This window comes from Platalea leucorodia, assembly GCF_965183815.1.
Source record: "Platalea leucorodia genome assembly, chromosome: 12".
Taxonomy (NCBI): Eukaryota; Metazoa; Chordata; class Aves; order Pelecaniformes; family Threskiornithidae; genus Platalea; species Platalea leucorodia.
In genome coordinates, this window is record NC_138834.1 from 15785136 (window position 1) to 15805920 (window position 20785).

The 20785-nt window shown below is 48.3% G+C and overlaps 4 protein-coding genes across 7 annotated transcripts; 2 read left to right on the forward strand and 2 right to left on the reverse strand.

The window, feature by feature from the left end:
* Positions 1–1408: 1408 nt before the first annotated feature.
* Positions 1409–2348, reverse strand: TRIAP1 (TP53 regulated inhibitor of apoptosis 1). Its single transcript, XM_082325362.1, has 2 exons — positions 2167–2348; positions 1409–1669 (listed from the first exon to the last, which is right to left on the reverse strand). Exons 1-2 carry the CDS (start codon positions 2311–2313, stop codon positions 1586–1588), a joined length of 231 nt encoding a protein of 76 aa, XP_082181488.1. The 5' UTR covers positions 2314–2348; the 3' UTR covers positions 1409–1585.
* A 67-nt stretch (positions 2349–2415) lies between these two features.
* Positions 2416–5566, forward strand: GATC (glutamyl-tRNA amidotransferase subunit C; the record flags this gene model as incomplete). The annotated part of the gene is made up of 4 exons (XM_082324824.1): positions 2416–2583; positions 2902–3068; positions 3482–3585; positions 3967–5566. The coding sequence occupies 4 exons, from the start codon at positions 2416–2418 to the stop codon at positions 4020–4022; spliced, it is 495 nt and encodes a 164-aa protein (XP_082180950.1). The 3' UTR covers positions 4023–5566.
* A 3859-nt stretch (positions 5567–9425) lies between these two features.
* On the forward strand, positions 9426–12269 carry LOC309596733 (dynein light chain 1, cytoplasmic). Its single transcript, XM_082325361.1, has 3 exons — positions 9426–9501; positions 10044–10181; positions 11322–12269. The coding sequence occupies exons 2-3, from the start codon at positions 10050–10052 to the stop codon at positions 11457–11459; spliced, it is 270 nt and encodes an 89-aa protein (XP_082181487.1). The 5' UTR covers positions 9426–9501; positions 10044–10049; the 3' UTR covers positions 11460–12269.
* Positions 12270–12379: 110 nt separating this feature from the next.
* Positions 12380–20538, reverse strand: COQ5 (coenzyme Q5, methyltransferase). Of its 4 annotated transcripts, none has more exons than XM_082325356.1 (8): positions 20411–20538; positions 18884–19033; positions 18073–18297; positions 15193–15299; positions 13743–13883; positions 13424–13512; positions 13108–13219; positions 12380–12990 (listed from the first exon to the last, which is right to left on the reverse strand). In XM_082325356.1, exons 2-8 carry the CDS (start codon positions 18990–18992, stop codon positions 12889–12891), a joined length of 885 nt encoding a protein of 294 aa, XP_082181482.1. In that variant the 5' UTR covers positions 18993–19033; positions 20411–20538; the 3' UTR covers positions 12380–12888. The 4 variants fall into 4 exon arrangements, with proteins under 4 accessions (XP_082181482.1, XP_082181480.1, XP_082181481.1 ...); XM_082325354.1 differs by lacking the exon at positions 20411–20538 and adding an exon at positions 19446–19611; XM_082325355.1 differs by lacking the exons at positions 13743–13883; positions 20411–20538 and adding an exon at positions 19446–19611.
* Between the last annotated feature and the right edge of the window lie 247 nt (positions 20539–20785).

The window sequence follows — 20785 nt, forward strand, 5'->3', positions numbered from 1 at the left end:
CGCCGGCCGTCTCACGCGCCGAAGAGGAGCGGGGCTAACCCAGGCGCCCGACGGCGCTCCGGCCGACGCGACCAGGCCGTCGCTGCAGACGCGGGGAGCGACGGCCCCAGCCTGCCGCGAGTCCTGATCTTCTGCACAAGTCCCACGCCGCTCTCGGTGTCTGGGGGCATTACTCAGAGCTGTGGTGCGGATGAGCCAGCTATTACGTTTGAGAACAACTTTTTTTTAAAGGTTTTAAAAAAGTAAAACCTCTGAATGATCCTTCAGGTAGTGTTTAAAAGCTAAGAGAGTGAAGCTCCATTTTCTCCTCACTGCAGTTCTAGGAGAATTAGGAAGCTGACTTCTCTTTCGTCCCCAGACTGCAATATTTTATACTCTTTCACCTGTGTCGGTGTAACGAGCGGGGACAGCTTTTGCCCATCCCTGTACAAGGATCCACAGAAACCCGCTCCCCTGCCACAGCGCTCACAGGGCCGCCGGACGGGATGGATCCCGATCCCGTGCTTCTCCTCCAAACACCCTTTTTCTAATCGCCGCAAGCGTTTCTGCAGCTTACAAGCCAGCACAAATAACTTTCGTTTGCTTTCCTAGGTGTAAAGTACGCAGGGTTCAGGAGCAGCTTTGTGAGCAGCTGAGATCCCCAAGCGGCAGCTGGGGCTTTTAGCGTTATCGGCTCTCAAGCTTCGGCCCAACGTTCCCCTCATTCAACGCGCGCTAAAGCTGCCACTTGACTGCCACAAGTCAGCGACGGCAGCGGTGAGCGTGGCCAGCCTGGCGCTTTGTGGTAGCGGGGAAAGGGACGGCCAGGGCTGCGCTGCAGTTTCACTGCAGGAGCACGTAATGCTCAAGGAGAGAGAATTCAAGTTCAGGATTGTTTCAGTACCTCAGAAAAGGCTGAAGAATCAGCCTCTGCATTAACAGCATCCTCTTCAGCTCCTGTTGCAGGCCACCTCCATCTCTCCTAGAGGTCACAATCAGATTCTACCGGACAGTTATTTACTTGAACAAAATATAACCTGGTTATATTTATTTTAGCTACGTTATTGCAGGTCCAATAGAGTGCTTTTATACCATCTCTGTTGCTGATACAAAACAATGCTTTAGGCCCTCAGCATTCAGGATCGTATAAAACAAACTTCTTCCACCAAAATTCAGCAGCATAGAGAGGAGACAAAGTAAATCAACCTCCTTCCTACTCTAGTTTCTAAACACTTTTAAGTGTTATATAAATAAGCAAGAGAAATTGGTCACAAAGCAACTACTGTCTCAGCCCACTCTAATACGCATTCTCCCATTATGGAGTACATTCAATAGGAAGTTAGTTCAAACGGCTTTTCACGCTGTTAGATGCTGAACCACCACCAAAATTCACTGAAAAGGAGGCAGTAGTTACCACATGATCCAGTCCTTTTCTGTCTTTTTTTCTTTTTTTGTGCGGCTGTTTGTTTTTACAAGCAGAGAAGATGCCTCGCTTCCTAGAAAGCAGCTTAACAAAGGTCTTATCCAGGTGGTGTCTAGTCCTACGCCTGGCGACGTGGCTCAGTCTGAAGGCTCGTATTAGTGACACCCGTCCGTACAGTTGAGGTCAAGAGGAGTTTTCAGTTTTTCCTTTGCTTGGGCCCATGAACTCCAGGCCTTCGATGGGTATGTCCTTCTCCTTGATGGCTTTCTGAAAAGAAGAAAAACAAAACTAAAAAATAAAACTTGACGTGTCTTTATAGTGCTAAGTGATGTAATCTTTGGTACAAAGCATGATCTAGAAAAAGTAGTCTTAAGACTGATTTGGATAACGCTTTGGTATTAGAGATGCTCAAGTATATACTGAGGACTCACGCTGAACTGCAGTCCAGACCCTGTCGCATAAATGTGCCACAGGCTCTAAACCAGGAGGCTTAAGCAGTCGCGTTAACGAGATAAGTGACACCTGTAAGACATTATACGTCACGACCGGCAGACCGTAAGTGACACCTGTAAGACATTATACGTCACGACCGGCAGAGAGAGGAGGCGGGCGGCAATCCGCAGCAGCGCGGAGGGGCTGCCGGGGGAGGGTACGGGGAGTTAAGTCCGGTGGGAGAAGCCCTGGGGCGGAAAGGGGCAGCACTAAGAGCGGGGTGCGGGCCCTCGCGTACCGGCCCGGCGGGGCAGGGCCGGGGCCGCACGCACCTGCACGCAGAGCTGGTAGCGCTTGAAGAGCTGCCCGCAGGGGTCCCCGCCGCCCTCGCCCTTGAGGAACTTCTCGGCGAACCAGCGGTTGAAGCACTGGTCGTACTCGCGCTTCAGCTCGGTGCAGGCCTCGCCCACGCTGTTCATGGCGGCGGCCGAGCGCCCGCCCGCGCCCTCTCGCCGCGCCGCCGCTCTGACGCGCTTCCGGCGCGGGGGGATGACGTCGCGGGGCGGCGGCGGCAGGGCGCGATGCGGGCGCTGCGCCTCGGCCGCTGGCTGCGGGCCCGGGGGGGCGGCGGCGGCGGGGGGCGGCTGCTGCTGCTGCCGCTGCCCCCGGGCCCGGCCCCGGCCCCGGCGGCGGCGGCGGTGGCTCCTGCCCGGGCCGCGCTGGCGGCGCCCGGCGCGTCCCCCCCGCAGGTAGGGCGGCTCGGCCGGAGGACAGCGGGAGGGGCGGGCGGCTGCTCCCGCCGGCCCCGCTCTGCCCTGGGCTGAGCTACCGGAACGAGCGCCGGGTCCGGTTTGCCCGTCCTCCTTTAGGCGGGAGATGAGGAGGATGAAAAGATACGAGTTCGGTTAAAGTTAATTTTCCAAGAAAGTAAAGGAATCGGCGTGTCCCAGCAGGTGTAAACTCGGGGTTTTGCCACGTAACCAGTTTCTAGTTCAAAAAAAAATAAAAATAACACTCTATTAAACTTGCTCACCTTTTCTTTTTTGTCCGTACTTGTCTCTGTGCAGCAAGAAGTGACGGTGGAAGTGCTGGATCACCTGGAGCGCCTGGCCTTGGTGGACTTCCGCGATGCAGAGGGCGTAGAGCGGCTGCAGAAAGCGATCGGGTTTGCCGATCAGCTTCGTGAAGTAAACACCGACGGAGTAGAACCGATGGATTCGGTCCTGGAGGACAGGTAATGAATCACAGCAGCCTCCTTTTAACTGCTAAGGTATCAAACTCTTTACTTTCCTAACTTTTCTTTTTTTCCCCCCGGGAATCACCCTGGTTATGCGTTTGGCCCCTTTGCTTGCAGAAAAGTCTTACCGTGGTTTTGCGTGGAAGGCAGATGTCGTTGGCACCCGTGACCTTTGTGTGTAAGCACAGCGAAGATGAACTCCAACGCCTTTGTGTATCGTACTTGTCACAAACGATGTGCGCACGCTGCTCCCCAAATACCTGTCCGTGGCATTCTTAGTTGCTTCAAAATGTTCCAATACTTGTCTTACCGCTTACTTAAGACCAAAACCAGGTTTAGAGATAAGCCACACTTCATATTTCATGTTCATGGAATAGCTTAAAGACAGGCAGGTAATCTTTGTTCTTCAGGTGTCTGTATCTCAGAGAAGACGATGTTACAGAGGGCAACTGCACGAATGAGCTGCTGAAAAATGCCAGAGAGAAAGTAGAGGAATATTTTGTAGCCCCACCAGGTATTGTCTTCCTTATAAAAACCTCTTAATTTTGCTTGAATTCACCTGAGGAGTGTAACCTGCTGTAACGGCATTTACTTTCAGAAGTATTAGCTAGTAATAAGGAAGTAGTAAGAAAAATAACCGAAGCCATCTGAAAAAACCAAACTGCAATCTGCTGGTCCAAAAGCAGAACGGGAGCTAACCTTACTCTAAAGTCACTGCACGTGTTGAGCGATTACTTACACAAGTCAGGCAGGACTTACTTCCCTTACTTGTGCAGGAAATTTAAGCTGCCTGGAAGAACACAGAATAAACTGGAGAAGCGCTTTTCTGCTAAGCTGTGCTCCCCAGAAGGTAACTTACTGCTGGTCTCACACAACTTTTTTTGTCTTCTATCAGGTAACGTCCCTTTGCCGAAGTTAGAAGAACGAGAGACTTTTCTGCAGGGTTCTTAGCGAGAGCCCAGAGCCCAGATGCCATGTCGGTATTTTATTTGGGAAAACCAGGGTCTGTGCAGTCCCGGCTGAGAAACCCTGGCATGCATTTTGATCAAAAGAAGAGCGCTTGCAAGACGACTCACAGAAGGAGGAAGGTGTACGAAGTTCAGTAGTGCTACTGAAATACTCAGTGTTTACGAAGCTGGAAGGCAGCATGACAGATGTCCTTAGTGCTTTTATTTAGCAAAGTGAATTTGATGTTGTTCTTTAAGATACTGAACGGCTTAAAGGCTTTAAAGAGAACATTGAAAGGTGATCATTAAATAACCCAGGACGCTGTATTTTTTCCTCAACAAGTTTGTGAGGAAAACAAGAGAGGCTGGAAGGCTGTCTTTGCCTGTTTCTCACCTTTAGCTCAAGTCTGGCTCTGACCCTGTCAGAAGTAACAAAGTCCGGTATGGAAGAGGCCGTAACGCTGCTGAGTATCTCTCCGACGAACGGACAGAACTCAGATTTCCATTAGGGGAGAAAAGGCACTTTGAGGAGATGATTCACTCAAATATTTTGCTTCCATTGAATATTTCCGTGTTATCTCTGTGCCCCCTGTCTGTGTGGGTTACCTTCTATTTCCCACTTTGTATTTTTTATTCTCACAAATTAAATACTCGAGTTGTACATAATTTGAGAAAGAATTTTTCATAGACAGAAATAGCTGCTCTAGAATTAAAAATCTTTGCCGTGAATATTTCTGTACACCAGATGTGTCCCTCTAGCGACACTAGCGATATTTCCTGGATTAAACCATTGTTCCGTTTCAAATAAAGCATTGCAGTTGTTTGTGTTATGTAAAATATCCTGTGTGGCTAAGCTTGTAAATAAAGAATGTAATTACTTGCGAACTTGGCATTTTTGTTCTGTTGGCACAGTGAACTAAATACGCACTATAACCATTGTTTTTTTGTTGGAACAGGTTTTAGAAATAAAAGTACCCCAGTACCCGTTAGTGTTGCAGGCAGACATTGCTAGCAGGAAGCTAGCAACAGCTTTATTAGAAGAAGCAGTAACTTTTCGTCCTGGATGGCGGTCCTTAAATCCATACACAGACTTAAGAATTCAGAATTATTTATTCCAATTTTCATAATCTTTTTCTAGTGCATAGAGTTACATCCTGAGCCACAGTGGAATTTTCTTCAGAAGTGCTAGAGAAGACCCCTGAAGTTACTGTGGTAGGATACTGCTAATCGCCAGTTCCGAGTCAGCTCTTGCGGCTCGTGAGAGCCTGACAGGAGAAGGAAAGTAGGCTCCTCCGTGCCTGTGCAGGCACATGCTTCTCCTGAGGGCAGAAACTCACCTCATGCCATCGTAACTTGACGTCATCTAGCTTGCACAGTGCACGTTCTGTATCTTTTTGTAGAGAAAAGCCATAACTCCCATTCCGCCTTCCTGTACATCTGCAGAATAAACCCCACCAGCGTGGTGCAGGCGTCCCTTCGGGCCCTGCCCGCTGTCGGAGAGGCTCAGCATGGCCATGACAGCTACTCCTATGCACTGCATCTTCCACATCCCTGCAAACAACAGGTAATACAAATTAGAGATTAGTGACACACATGCATGGTTTCTTAACATCTCAAAAGTCCACCAAGCATATTAGAAGTATCACTTCTAAATATCTAAGTATCACAAAGTATATTTTTGCTGAAAAAAATACTAATGAGTTTGAATACTACAGGTACTGGGTTCAGCCATTAGTGGCTTGCTCTTAATACCGTGGGTGCTGCTTTGACAAGCTCCCTCTCGGGCCATGCGTTATGTGCCACGTATTTAATGGAAAACCTAGGCTGAGTGAAAAGGGCTACGGCCGTCTGTGCTGGCGTAAGAAATCCCGGCCATTGGGTAGGATCCACCCGCACTCGCTGCCCTCAAAGGTTGCACGTTTGGTAAGCTTTGAACTGTTTTTTTTTCCTGGAACTGAATTTTTTTATTTATCTGGCAGGAAGTGAGAGCAAACACTTGTCCCACTCTTACTTGTGCAGTTACTACATTATTTGTTTAAGCTTCCATAATATATACACATACATATATGCATACGCATAAAACATGTAATTATTATGATATTTGAATTCTTTCAAGGGCGTTGAATTAAAGTCTGTATTTAACCCCACTAATCCAATTCTCTGCAAAGCTGTAACACTGTATTAGTGCTTTAGTCTCAGGCTTTTCAAGATTCAGACCCTGCAAACGCTGAAGTTTTACAAATATACAAGCGCAGCCTAAAAGTCGTTTATGATGCCTATATAAATCACGACAAGGAAAGTCCTCAGGTCACACCACACAACAAGCATGTTAGCAGAGAATTCCCAGTTTGAGAAATCCCCACTTGTTCTATCCATTTTGGCCACCTCCTTTGACCATCAGGGAGAATGGGGACAATGTTATTTACATGGAAAATGGAAGAGGAATTTGAGAGTGAACTGCATGGCCGCAGGAGCTCCCAACCCCGATATATCAGCAAATAACTATTTAAAAGCGACAACCAAACCACCAGTTTGGACAAAGGTGATCCCACGTTCCCAGTGCAGCACAGGCCAAGCTTAAAACTGCCAGTTCACCACCGCTCCCTTACCCGCAGGCTCCAGTGAGAGAACAGACTGCCCGAAGCTTGTTCCCCGCAGCCCAAACTGCATTTAAAGTGGAAAACACACATTTCCTTAATGAAGGGTTTTGTTGCAACTTCACCACTAATAAGGGAATTACAGCCCTGACTCAGACAGCTGCACCACCAGAACAGGAACCCCAGCACCGGCCGGATGAGCTGCCCGCGGGGCACAATACGTTGGTGCCTCAGCCCGCCCTCGGCGTGTCTGACGCGGGTGCTGCGCCCCACGGGACGGCGCAAAGCCCCGCTGGGCCCCGGCTGCACCCTGAGGTGGGGACGAGACGCCCTTCACGGTGCCGGTTCACCTGCTTTCACCCCAGGGCCTCGACGCGCAAGCAGGCCTGGATCTGGGGCAGATCTTTGCAGTATTTTGCCACAATGCAATTTATAAACGCAGGCAAGTGAATAGATATAGTTAAGGACTCGTGTAATAAAATTGCTACCTGTAAATTCCTTGTAACTGCAGCATGGCAAACATAATGTATATTTGTGAAATAACTCATCTTTTCTCAGTGGTTAATACATACAGCAAAAAGAAAAAAAAATCTGGTAAAAAAAACCCCAAACAACAAAAGGAAGGCAGATTCTGAGATTATGTAAATGTAGCTAGTTTCCCCAGAGACCATGGAGATAACTTGACCTACACCTGCTAAGGTTTTTCCACTACTATGTAGATCTGTAACATGAAATTGGATTATAATCCCTAGCATATAGATTCCAGGTTTACAAAGAAAATTTCAAGGTGGACATTGCTTCGGTTTTATGGAAAAAAGAAAATGGAAGTTGTTTTATTGCTAATAATGATTATTTTATGTTTTGATAGTAACTAGGAGAACCAAGAAGAATCTCAGTTAGATACAGTGATACAGTATTCAACACAGAGAGAGAAAAAAAAAGCCTCAACTGAAAAGTGCTTACAATCTAACCTCCATCTGCAAGAGGCATCTCGTGATATGCCTTATCCATTACCCAGTTTCCTTCGGCACCTCCTCTACTCCAGCTGTCAGCTCCTGTGTGTATTTGTTCTGCCTTCCCCTGCAGCTCCGTCCTGAGGGAAGTTATACTTTTATATTCTAGATTAACAAGTAAGGCTCTAATGTTTCTCTTTAAAGCCGTGTATCTCAGGCTTTAATGTTTCTCATTAACGACGTGTATCTCACCCACACTGACATTTCCTGCAGTCGTCATCACATCTGTTCCTTCAGCTAACCATTTCTTAACAAATGCATAGAAATTTGCCTGCAGCTACCAAGCGCAGCCACCTCCTCAGAGATTCATGGCTGTTTCTGAAGGCACTGGGAAGGCTGTAAAATGGTTCCATTCTGTCAGCACAAAACTGTAGTACTCAAAGAACCATTGCTAGTGCTGCAGATACCACACACAGGTCTGTAAATTAATTGCTTGCTGTGGCCCCGAGACTATTCAAAGCTTCCTCAAGTTGCTAGCACACAAGGTCTCTTATGTCCTTTCATCTGCTGCATTAAAGCAGGTAAGTTCCCTTCATCTCAGAACTTTGAGTTGTCCCTAATCCTGATGGCAAGGCAGAAAGCAAAGCTGTGAATTGCATCTCTCCTACTTGGAATGCTAAACGCTGGGAGCTAAAGCCAGAAGTTATTTCTGAGATACTTTAGGGTGACAAAAGAACTACATTATCCAGTTTTAATATTTTGGGGACAGTATAATTCTTCTGAGGTTGCCTCAGAGCTTGCAAAAGCAAAAGGCTGCTTGCAGTCGTGCTGCTTTTGCTACCAGTGACGCCGAGCGGGCAACTATATTGTACTAACATGAAAAATATTCGCATTTCAAGTGAGGTGGATAACTGCTCTTGAGTTTTTTTATTTCTACAAGGAAATGGCAGTCCCACCAACCAGTATTTGAAAACCTCTTTTAAATCATCCTGTGTTGTTTGCTGTAGACATGGTTCAGAGTCCTGTTATTAACAGATCACCAGCTAGGGAAGACTCAACAGCAATTTTCTAGCTGCTGACAAGAGTATAAGCAGAAAGTGCCCCAGGGAGAGTGAAACCAACAAAAGAGAACACCGGGGACCTCCCAAAACGTCTTGCTTCATTTAAAAAAAAAAACAAACAAACAAAAAAACCAAAAAGGCAAGAGTTGCAGAAACGGCGAGGCCTGCAAAAGATGAGACGTAAGAAGCCTGAGGGATTCAGTTCACTGAAGGAACAAAGCTTAGAGCTGACTTGATCATATTTGGTAAACACGGGTAAAAGATTTCTACCAGGGGTCACTTAGTCTGAAAGACAAAGACAAATTGAAAACCGACATGTGAGTAGGAAAGATGATCAAGTGCTGTTTACAAGCTCTGGAACTCCTCCCTCCGACACGGGTGGGCTTTCCCCTCGGTAAGGGGCACCTTCCTGAAGGAGCCGTCCCAGTGCAAGGAGAAACAGGGGCCTGTGGCAGAGACCGCTGGGTGAAATTCGCTGTCTGCGAGCGGGGTTGGGGCGAGTTATAACAAAATGGCCTCGGGGGGGGGCAGATATCACCTACGGAAAGGTGTTTTACAGCCGCTGGTGGGCACATTACGATGCACCGGAGACCGAGCGCACGTCTGGGCCTGCCCCGCCGCCGCCGCCCGTCGCTATGGGAACGGACGCGGCCGCGGGGCATGCCGGTCTGAAAGAAAACGCACGACTAAAAGCCTGCGGGAGCGCCGAGCCCTGGCCAATGAGCGCTCGGGGGGGCGGCGGCGGCGACCAATGGCTGGCGGCCGGCGCGCAGGGGGCGGGGCCGGGCGCTCTGAGGCGGCGCAGCGCGCAGTCCGCAGCGCCGCTCCGCTCCGCTCCAGGGCCGGTCCCGTCCCGCAGCGCCCGCCGAACGGTGAGGGGAGCGCGGGGGGTTGGAGCGGGGCGGCTCCGGGGCAGACCGGCACCGGCTGCTGTGCCTCACCCGTCCCGGTGCCCGGGAACATCGGCAGCCAGCGCTGCCGGCAGCGGTGCGTGCCCCGGCCGCTCCCCCGTGCCAGGGCCATTCCCCGGCGGCCGCCGCCGCCGCCGCCTTTCCCGCATCCCCGGGCGCTGCGGGCGGGAGCCTTCCCTGCAGCCGCCCGGGCCCTTGGCGGGGGGCGCTGGGCTCCGTTCGCCTCCCTCGGTCGGGGCCGGGAGGGCGGCGGCGCTCGGGCCGCTCCCGGAGAGCAGGGACCCGCCGTGGCCGGGCTTCCAAGGCCCCGTTCCCCCGGCTGCGGGCGCGGGCCGCGCCTGAGCCTCTGCCCCCGGGCACAGACGCCGCAGGGCCGCGGTGGGGGCACGGCCGGGGCCCCCAGAACCGGCTGGGAACGGCGGTACCTGTGCGAGTGCTTGGCGGGCGACCCCGGCAGGCAGCTGCTCCCCAGACTGTGGATTCTCCTCCTCTTTGCTCTACAGGCAACCATGAGCGATCGAAAGGCAGTGATCAAGAATGCGGACATGTCAGAAGAGATGCAGCAAGACTCTGTGGAGTGTGCTACTCAGGCCTTGGAGAAGTACAACATCGAGAAGGACATTGCTGCTCACATAAAGAAGGTAAACGTTTGCTTGTACTGTCCCGGTGAAATCTGTATGCCCATGAAAAATCAAGGAGGGAGAATGCTGCTGGGCAAGTAGCTCTAGAGAAACAAGTTCCAGAGACACTAGATAATCAAGTTGGGCTTTCTCTGGAGGCTGGCGTCCTTTATGTTCCTTTCCCCACCCTTTACGTGGCCTTTTCCAGGTCCTTCTGCTTTTCTCTCGCGGTGCCTCCTCCTCGCACCTTTTCTGCCGCTGTCCCGTTGCCCAGGTGAGCAGCGAGCGGCAGCCGGCCGTCCCTGTGACTGGTGGGCTGTACAAAACAGGGGCTCTGCGGCGCCTGTTTGAGGAGCGGTGGTTTGCTGACCCTGTAATAAGAAGTGGTTTTGTGGGTTGGTTTTTCTTCCCCACCGCATGTAAGACAAACTGTTCACGCTAATTCAGAACAGATGGTTCATAGCTTCCAGTTTGTCAGATTTTCTCTCCGACTCCTACGGGGAGCCTGCTGGAGCTGCAAGTAGTTGAAAGGTTTGGTTGAGCGGAACACACTCTCGCGTGCTCTTGCAAAAAGTCTCTTCAGCTGTTGGGTACTGCAGTACATAACCACTGGCTGCAGCGTTTTACTCGTAGCAGACTTGTACGCTCCAGTTTATCTGAAAGTCGTAGGAGGCCCCTGACCAGAGCGTGTAGGAAGAACGCGGTCTCGTGGCCTGGTATCAAGGACGTGGCAGAGAATTTTCCATCAAGAGTCCTTTCATCATCCTTGGTGAAAACAACTAACGAAGTCAAAATAGTGGCTTGGTCTGTATAGGTTCAGAACGAGCAGTGACATTCTTAGAAGTCACGGTTTGAGATCATGGTATGACTTTGGGGGAAAAGTTACTTCCCCAAGCATATGTTTTAAGCTTATTCCTGCCTAGCTTGGAAGCACTTTTTTTTTTTTTGGTTTTATTTTTTTGGTCTGACTAAGCAGCAGATGAGCTATAAAATGACAGATGATCCTTAACACTTAGGAGCATATGCTGCTCCTTAATTGCCTTCTTCCAAAAGCGATACTCGCTAACAAGCGACATAGCATTGCAAAAAAACCAACCCCTGTCAGACAGTATTAGCACAAGTCTCACGCAAATGCTGAATTCCTAGTTCTCTCTTCTGCAGGAGTTTGACAAGAAATACAATCCCACTTGGCACTGCATCGTGGGAAGGAACTTTGGCAGCTACGTGACTCATGAGACCAAGCACTTCATCTACTTCTACCTCGGCCAAGTCGCTATTCTTCTTTTCAAGTCTGGTTAGAACCGCGGACTGTTACGGAACTTGCACCCGGTTGCAGGACTGCACACTAACTCCAGACAGCCTCCTGCCTTCAGCCTGCCTGAGGAAACCCATCTTCGGGCCTTTTGTTGTATTGTCAATGGTCAGGGATTTTGCTGTAGCAGCTGGTATTTTTGTTGTGGCTATAAAAAAGGCAAAAATGTCTTCCTTGTATTTATTTTCTTTCAAAAGACGGCTTCTTTGCTAATAAAACTGTTGGAACAAGTTTATCCTTTAAGAGTTTTCTCTACCCTTCTGCCCTTAGCGCTTGCATTACCCCCTTTATTCCGCTGCGAATGGAGGAGGAACATCCTCACCCCCATTTCATCCGCAGCGTCTGAATCCTGAGCTAATCTATGAATACGTCCTCGGTCGGTAACTGAGAGCAGGAGCTGTTTTCCCTGAGAGCAAGAGACTGCTTTTCAGTTCTTGATCAGCATATTTTCAGCATGCGCAACCTCCGGTGCAAATCCTGGTGTTTAGATATGTGGTGTTGCTTTTCTGATGTCAAATGAACTGGTGAGCTAAAAGCACTCGTCCTTCCATCTCCCAGTTTTCAGGAGAGAGAAATTTTCATACTGGTTCATTACACAGCTGTCACTGTAGAATGTAAATTTATACCTTCTCTTGATTATTTTTTTCCTCTGTCCCTGTACCCTACAGCGGTGCTACAGAAGCATCTGTTCTTCAACAGTTTAGTTTACAGAACAGAAGGAAATGCACAATATTTTTACGTAGAGATTATGCATGTAGCACTGACAAAGAAAAAGATTTCATATGGAGGTGAAAACGTGTCCCCTCATCCCAGAATACAGTTATGCGGCCATTCTTCAGAAAAAAATATCTTTCTTAGAAAGGAAACCTCCTTAGAAAGGTTAAAATATTGACTTAAGTGAAAAAAGTTGATGCAGAGCTGTTTTATTTTACAAGCCTCCCATTTGCCTTTGAAAGAAGTAAAAGAATCATGGGAAAAATCCCTTAGCGTCCCCATGACAAAGATAATGACAGGTAAATAAAAATCTGATAAATCCAAGTCGCTTCTCACTGGTACAGTAGCCTCCTTGAAGCTTAGTAATAAAAAGGAGGCATCTTATCCGAAGACTGTCAGTCTGTTTCCGGATCCACGCCGCTGGTTACTGAGTTGCTTCATTTGTTAGCGCTGCTCAGTTTCGGCCACGTCCTTTACGTTGCACTTGAAGGGAAATGCAAGTGTAAGAGACGCCACAGGAGTCGCTTCGTCCGCGGGTTTCTCGGGGGAAAGAAGGCAGCTGCTGTTCTGGGTCCGACTGCTGAGCCAGTATCTGTTGCACAAGTTCTTAAAACTCCTCTTCAATCCTGACAGCGTTTAAATTCCACAGCTTTCATATTCCTCAGGAAAAGTACACTTCCTGCGTTTTGCTACACAGCAGACTCACAGTTTGAAACCTGAGTGAATGGCAACGATGCCCGAGTTTAAATTCTGATAATCCACTTTTAAAAACCCTGCATCTTCTATCATTGCCTTCAACTCCTCCTGAAAAATAATAGTTCCATAATTATAACAACCTGAAGGCCTACAAGCCAGCTGCCTGCACGATTACGCTGGGACTGTGTTTTAGGTGTTAGTGAATTCAGAGAAATACTGTCTTACCTGAGGGGGGAAACGTCGGATGCTCTCCACGAGATACTGGTAAGACTTCCAGTCACCAGCAATAACCTCGCCCAGAACAGGGATAACCTGGAAGCTATACAGATCATAGAGCCTGCACGGACAGACAGCGAATGCAGATTAATACAAACAAGATTAAAACCAACCCTCTCCAACACAAGTTGATCTACGCTATGGAGTCTGTATTTGATTTTAAAGTGCACAATGAGGTGGCCTCAAAGCGTCTCCGTCTCTTCTTCTGGCTGAGTACAACTAAGAGAGCCTTGTGACACGGCATAAAGCGTCACCATGTTCCTACCTGGAAAGAAGAGGGTTGCTGACGTGACTAAATTCAAGGCAGAGAAATCTTCCTCCTGGCTTCAGCACACGATAGGCCTCCTCCAGCGCCTGAGACAAAGCAGATGCGCTACGTTTGTTTCTGTAGAACAGCACCTGCCTATTATCATGCCATGTGATGGCAACTCGGTGATGAACTGAGGGGAGTAAAGAGAATCCTGACTGGCAATCTCCAATATTTACTTGTGGAGAAGCATCCCAAGACAAGTACAAAAAAAACTCCAAACAAACAACAAAAACAAACCAGAAAAACTCTTGCTGTTACATAAATAGATTTATACCAGGCTTTGTGTCGGAACTGTGATGTCAGTTTTGCAATTTTTCTTCTTTTTCCCTACTCTTAGTTGATGAACGTTTGCCAGCGGAGCTCTTGCAACTACAGACCAAACCCAAAAGGGAGAAGGTGACTCAGCTACAAGAAGCTGAAAATGAAAAGAAGGCATGATAGGGTTGGGTTGGTTGTTTTTAATCAAAAGAAAAGATTTTACTCAACTGTGAGACACACCCAAAGGATTAAAGAAGAAATGATACTGGGGTTTGGATGAGCAATGTGTGAGAACAGGCAGGAAGGAGAGGGGAAGAAAACCTTTGGCTACTTTGAAAATTCCATCCTATATGCAAAATAAAATACCTAAGAAGAACCAAGACAAAATTCCGTTTCCAAGCGTATGTTTTTTCATACAAGAGCACAGCAGAGTTGTATTCAAGAACCTCTGCAGGCTGTACATCTGCTTGGCTTCAACTGTCATGTTCCTAAGGGATAAAATATAAACAGCACACGTACGTGATGGGAGCTCTGCAAAACAATTGGAGGCTTGGATGTGTTTTGTATCGGGTCTCCAGGGAGCTATGCTACCGGACTGCTGTATCCATGAAGGGAAGAGCCTGTGTTTTGGAAGGGTGCGGACGAAGCATCATGAAAAGCCATCCACATTCAGAGACGTTCAAAGGCATACAGTTCACGGTGGTTTGGGTCCAAACACTAAACCTTCCGCAGAAGGAGCATTGCCAAGGTTGTAACAACGCTCCTCCAAACCACAGACACAGTCCAGCTAGGCAGGTGACCTATCTTCACCCCCCAAGACAGCTAGGCATTCTCAAAGGACAGGTATTGTTTAGAACAAAGGATACCACTTACCCTAATTAAAATCCTACTCATTCTTCAGGGGAAACCCTACTACCAGCCAGTGTAAAGACACTGAGCAGCAGGGGGCTGCATGGGTTAGCCCAGCGGCAGTGGTGGCAGCAGCCTGCTGCTCCCCGCTCTGCTCTGGGAGCTCTGCTGGCTCAGGCAGGGAAACAGAGCGGGGCAGGAAGCGTTGGACCTGCTGCAGGTGGGATATAGATGGGGTGCTTCAGGAAGATTTGGGACATGCAGACTGACTACGCTGTGCGTGTGTAGATCCAGTGGGATCACAGGTCAGGGGAAGGTGGGGGACAACTGTAGCATTCAGCCCTTTTTGCCTTAGGAAGAGATTGCATGGCTTGCCAAGCTGGAAGGATGGGGCGCAACTAGTATAAATCTAACATTTTATGACAAAGGTGGGGCATTTAATTGCATTCTTCATTCAAACAAGTTGCACACTACATGCCACTTATTTTAAATGCTTCAGGGGTAGACAATGATGTTCCTTTATCCAAAGGAATTCTTCCTTCCCTTCCTCCACTAGAATAAATAAACCTCATGTGAATCCTAAGGACCCCATGTCAGGATACACTACAGCAACTTACCAAATCAATACGAGTTACATTTCGGATTCCAAAGGCAATCGTGTAAACATCAAACTTATCGTCATCAAAGGGCAACTCTTCAGCATTCCCCAGTACCCAGGACAAGCCTGTAGTAAAAGCCAAGGACACAGAATTGAACTCGGACTGCTCCAGAAAGACTAGAACTTATCTATTCCAGAAGGAAATGATTATTAATAAAGTGATATTTAATACTCATACTTCAATTTTGCATTTTTGTTGGCAGAAAGACACCTTGGTCTACACTCACAAACCTTTCAAGGCCCTGTACCGTACTGCTGTCTTTCAAGCAAAGTAGTTAATTTTGCAGATCAGCCAAAACATTCTTCTGCATATACACACATGTGCTCACAGTGCCTTAGTCTGTCAAGAAGATGTCACCCAAATCTTGCGTCGTAGTGGAAAGCAACTGGCTTTCCAGAAACTGGCTGCCATTTGTTTGTAGCAAAGTTGCAAAAAGAGAATCTCTGCTCAAAGAGTAACTAATAAGCAATGATTAATGTCTTGCCATGCAACAATGGCCAAAACACTTAAAACATTTTTCTAAGAAGCTTCTGTAGATTGAGGAACGTGAAAAGCCACACTCCCTCCATCAGCACTATCAGTCTGTGATCCTGTTGCAGCTGCATTGCTTCCCAAACCCCAATGGATCAAGGCCACGTCTATCTGTGGAGCATGGATGTCCAGGTTATTGGTACCAAAAATAAGATGGCTCAATTTACAATTAATAGTTCTTAAAGTCGCTGGTTTTGGTGCCTCAAATGCAAAACAAAAAAACTAACAGAAAAAACAGGAGTCTTCTGCAACAGCGATCAGCAGTTTCAAAGAGCAGTACACTAGAAAGTGACATGGAGGAGAGCAAAACACAGCAGAAAACCGCAGTTGTTGCCAGGAGACATTCAAATTTCATTTTTACAAAATATATATATTTATAGTTGTAGAAAGTATTGTATGCAAAGCAGCACGCAACATTATTAAAGCAGCAATTGTTAGTGTTATTTAAACGTAGACAGTTTGAAAAGACACCTAAGAAGTGAGCACCAAGAAAAGGTTTTGAGCAACAGGAAAACTCTCCCTCAGAATACACTGTGGTAAAATCACGGCCAGGAGTTCGTAAGTGGATACATAAAAGGGGCTGTCAGCGTCCAACGAGAGGAACCGGGGCACGTGCAGCGCAGTCTACCACTCCCGCTGGCCAAAATGCACAATCGGCGATCGTGCAACACGGGTGTTTCTTTTCACCACACACAGCCCCCACTGTTGGTGAACATACAGAGGAAAATAGTGAAAGAAAACTCTGCCCCTTACAATTTTAAGGAAAACACATTTTAGACCTCAGACAATCAACAGATAAGCAAGCTTAGAAATAAGATTACTACAACAGGGAGGAACTGCATGAAAACCAGAAGGTAGGACATACTAAATGGATATGTGCTAAACGAGGCAGTGAAAGAAAGAGTAAGAAGTCAGAATTGTGGCACAGTGGGGCATAAAGCAACCCAGCCAACAAGAAGAAGTTGGGCTTCTACAGCTACAGTACAGGGGAAGAAAATTAAAAAAACGTAAATACTCATTTTGAGAATTTGGTAAGTCACAGAAATACCTAAAAAGTGCAGCCAATTAAACAAAACGCTTTATTTATAGCAGCCAGGAGGCAGCATCAAGCTTCATTTCAGGTCCTAAGCTACAGTCATAAAGCTTTCGTACTTGGAATGTTGGTACAGGTCAGGCGTTCCCAAACTATGACGCATAAAAAGAGCCCTGGACAGGCCTGCAAGCTGCTCAGATAAGTGTGCTGCATGCAGTCTGCCAGAGCTGGAAGAACCAATGCTTTCACAATTAGTTTGTTTTTTAAAGAAAAGGGAGAGGCAGGCTGGCAACGGCCTGGGGTAACCCACCAGCAGGGAGCAAGAGCAGCTGAGAGAACCTATGCCAGCAGCTTATCTTTCAGCCCCTTCGCGCTACTGAGCTGTTCTGTTTGTCCTTCAGCCCACACAATTCGTAGGCTGAAGCCCCGACGGGGGTGTGGGAGCAGGGCGCAGTGAAAGGACGTGCAGATCTCCCAACACACAGGCAGAGGCTGCCCAGGGCATACCTAATGGTGGTACCCAGGCAAACAAAGCTTGGGAACCTCCTGGTATACTTTACATTGCTAAAATATTTTCTGAATATCCATAAATGAAGAGAGGACAAACAACTATCATTCAAACGCTGAGCCATAAGCAGGACTTCTTTCTCTATGTCTTACTTCTTAAAATCAGGCTTTTCAATCAGGATTGGCGTGGTCCCCAACAAATTCTAGATATCAGTGAATTAATCCATTGACCTGCAAACTAACGTTTAATATAATTCAGTTTCTCTGAGTATTATTAGCATATGCTCTAACTGTGGAAATTATTATATGTTCACTATATCCTTCAGCTCTTGCATTTTTTATTTGCTGCCTTGATTCTTAAAATATCCATTGTAAGATCTTTAGTGTAATCATTCTAGGGCTGAGCTCTTTTGCATTATCTGCCTTAGTAAAATCAGATTTGTTAGCACAGATATAAAGAGCAGGTTTAGATTATTTAACCAATTTTGAAGGATAGCTGGGTATCAGGCCTCATGGACACTTCCATATATGTATTTCCGAAAGTTCAAGTACTATTCAAGAGGATCACTGTACATCTGAACAACATACTACATACATGCTCACCGAAAAAGTAACTCAACATTGGCAAATATGCAAGCACAGCTATAGTATACACCATGGCTATATAATGGCTATTGCAGTCCTGAAGTGGTGATTACCTGATGGCTACCAGGCGTCAAATTCTTGCTCTCGGGCATGCTACTGAAACGGTACAATGCACGACTCACCTTCGGAGTAGCCAAGATGCTGTGCTTTCTGCTTCCCAACTTTTAACATTTCTTTGTTAATGTCACAGACCACCACCTGGGAATCCCCTAGCGACTTGAATTTGTCTTCCTGGTAACTCTCAGAAATTTCCTGCCACGATAAATTCTGATGGTGCTTAAGCCTCCGCTGGAGCTGGCGTTCTCGTGCAGAGCGAACATAATTAAGAAATCGAAAGGCGATGTCACCTGCATTTGTTTTAAAAGAAAGATACATGTTTCAGAATGTTTTCTGACTCCAAGAAATTGGAAATATAAGCCTTTGAACATCAAACTGAGTTAAGTTTTATTTTTTTATATATATATAAAAATTTTATATATATATATAAAATGTGTATATATATATAAAATGTGTATATGTGTGTGTATATATATATATTAAAAAATGTGTATATGTGTATATATATATAAAAATAAAACCCCCACACACAGGGAAGAGAGAGAGGGGAGTGTGTGTGTGTATATATATAAAACTATATAAAGGGAACGTATTAAAAGCAAAGAGTCCATGACTTCCTACAACTGGAAACAGGTTTCCATAACATACCATGGCAGTGCTATAACACTTTCAGAGTCTTGGAACAAGATACTACAAAACACAAAGAAGTTAGCTCTCAACGCTACTCTGTGAAAATCAAGTAGATGCTTCACTAGTTTTAAAGACAGGGAGCTGAGGGGGGGGGGAAAAAAAGGCTAGGCAACTTAATTCTGAGCAGACTCGAACAGTTCAAAGACAGCGTGGCATTGTCACGTGGAACTCACCAAAATTATTTACCTGTTCCTCCAGCAACATCAAGAAGAAGCATTCCTGGGAAAGGGTTCATTTTATGAATGAGGATATCCTTCCACACTCGATGGATCCCGAGAGTCATTGAATCGTTCATTACATCATATTTCTTGGCCACGCTTTCAAAGACCTGGTAAACTGCAAAGAAAGGACACGAGAATGAGATGCGATTTACTTCAAAATGCTCCTGTGGAAGTAAAATGTGTCTTTTCTTGCCTCGTGGAGGTCTGCCACCATGTGGAACTGAAAAAGACCACCTGGAAACTCCTTACAAAAAATATGATCGAATCCTACCGAGCTTGTTGCCTGACACGCGTCTCTTTGGAGAAACACAGCCCCTTCCCGCATCCCTTCGGGAGCCGAGGGGAAAAATCGAGCGGGCATAACGCCGATACCGCTCACCGAGACTCTCGTCCCAAAGCGACGGCCCAGCTCCAAACATCACCCCGCAGGCGACGGCCACCGGCTGCCCGGGAGCCCCGTCAGGCTCCAGCCCGCCCTCCCCCGGGGCGCCGCCCGGCCCCACAGCGCTCCCCGCCGCCGCCCTCACTTTTCTCCCTCCTCTCCGCCTCCGTCACGGTCTGGAAGCCGAAGTGGGTCTCCGGCCCCGCGGCGAGGCCCCGCACGGAGCCGCAGAGCGCCCGCAGAGCCCCGCCGCGGCGGGCGAGCAGCGTCCGGCCCGGGCAGAGCCCCGCCGCCATCTTGCAAGGGCGCGACCTCCGCGCCCGCCGCCGCCCCGGGCCCCGCGGCTCCGCCAACCGCGGGACCGGCGCGGGGCGGGCTGGGGGCGGGCTCCGTACGCGGCCCCGGCCCCGGGAAAGGCGGGGCTCCGGGCCCGCACCCCTGGGTCCTGCACCGGCCCCCAACGCCCCAGCGCCACCGGCTGAATCCGTCCGGGTACAATACACAGGGCAGCGGGGAAAATGAACCGAGCCCCAAACCCCCCGCCCAACACGCCTCACGTCAGTAATTTTGCAAATAATTGCCTCTGACGTCTTTCGATTTTTAATTTTGCGGTTTTCTGGCTAAAGTAAAACCTGACGGGGAGCAGGAGGGAGGATCGGCTTGGGGGCTCTGGTGGAGGGAGAAGTGAAAGGTCGCCTCTCGTCCCTGTTAGGAACATTGGTACAAATTAGGGACCTTGTCTAATTTTTATTTTTATTTTTTTTCAAAAGCTGCCCTGCTTATCCCATTGTTTGAATAATCCAGAAGTTCTGTCAGCGCTGTAGGTACAAACTTAACCCTTTCTCACAGAGATTCCATCACACCCGGGCCAAGGGCAGCGTTCCCTCGCCCAGATCTGCCTGTCACGTTGGGACCCATTACCGCCATCCTCAGACCTGCCGTGATTTTCTCCTATCTTCCCTACAGAATTAGGCAAAACCTGAAATTTTGATTCTTGTTCTATGTTCTTTGCAGCAGGATGCCTTGCGAAGCATCGCGTATGGTTTTCTGGGGTTTGGTTTTTCTTTTTTTTGTCTGCCTCACCTACAGGGAGAGACGATCTTTGCCTACCAGAGAAGCGACCGGGAGAGGCTCCCTCACGCCGCAGTCACAGGCCGCTGCACCGACCGCCTTCAGGCGGCTCAGCCGTGAGGAAAGAACGGGGAAGGCCGAGCAGAGGCTGCGCACCGCCTGAGAGTAACCAGCCCGGGCATACCGGCGAGCAGGGCGCTGCGGACGGGCCGTACGCGGGGCTCGCCCCGGCGGAGGCCGTGGGGGGCCCGGGGCGGCCCTGAGGCCCCGCTCCCGCCGAGCCCGGGGCTGGGCCTGCATCGCCACCGCCGCCCGTCGCTATGGGAACGGGCTGCTGGCGCAAGGCATGCCGGTCTGAAAGAAAATGCTGCGGGAAAATGCTACGAGAGCGCCGGTTCCCGGCCAATGAGCGCT

Bases quoted from the DNA above. Each gene is read 5' to 3' on its own strand.
- COQ5 (XM_082325354.1), bottom strand. From the start codon at position 19,596: ATGGCGGCGGGGCTCTGCCCGGGCCGGACGCTGCTCGCCCGCCGCGGC. The intron at 18,298-18,883 runs GTAAATAATTTT...AAACAAATGCAG, and splicing joins TGATGTTGCTGGAGGAACAG to GTGACATCGCCTTTCGATTT. The intron at 13,884-15,192 runs GTAAGTTGCTGT...TTTCATTTTCAG, and splicing joins ATGTAACTCGTATTGATTTG to CTTCTTGTAGCTGAGTCACC.
- TRIAP1 (XM_082325362.1), bottom strand. From the start codon at position 2,313: ATGAACAGCGTGGGCGAGGCCTGCACCGAGCTGAAGCGCGAGTACGAC. The intron at 1,670-2,166 runs GTGCGTGCGGCC...TCTTCTTTTCAG, and splicing joins GCTACCAGCTCTGCGTGCAG to AAAGCCATCAAGGAGAAGGA.
- LOC309596733 (XM_082325361.1), top strand. From the start codon at position 10,050: ATGAGCGATCGAAAGGCAGTGATCAAGAATGCGGACATGTCAGAAGAG. The intron at 10,182-11,321 runs GTAAACGTTTGC...TCTCTTCTGCAG, and splicing joins TTGCTGCTCACATAAAGAAG to GAGTTTGACAAGAAATACAA.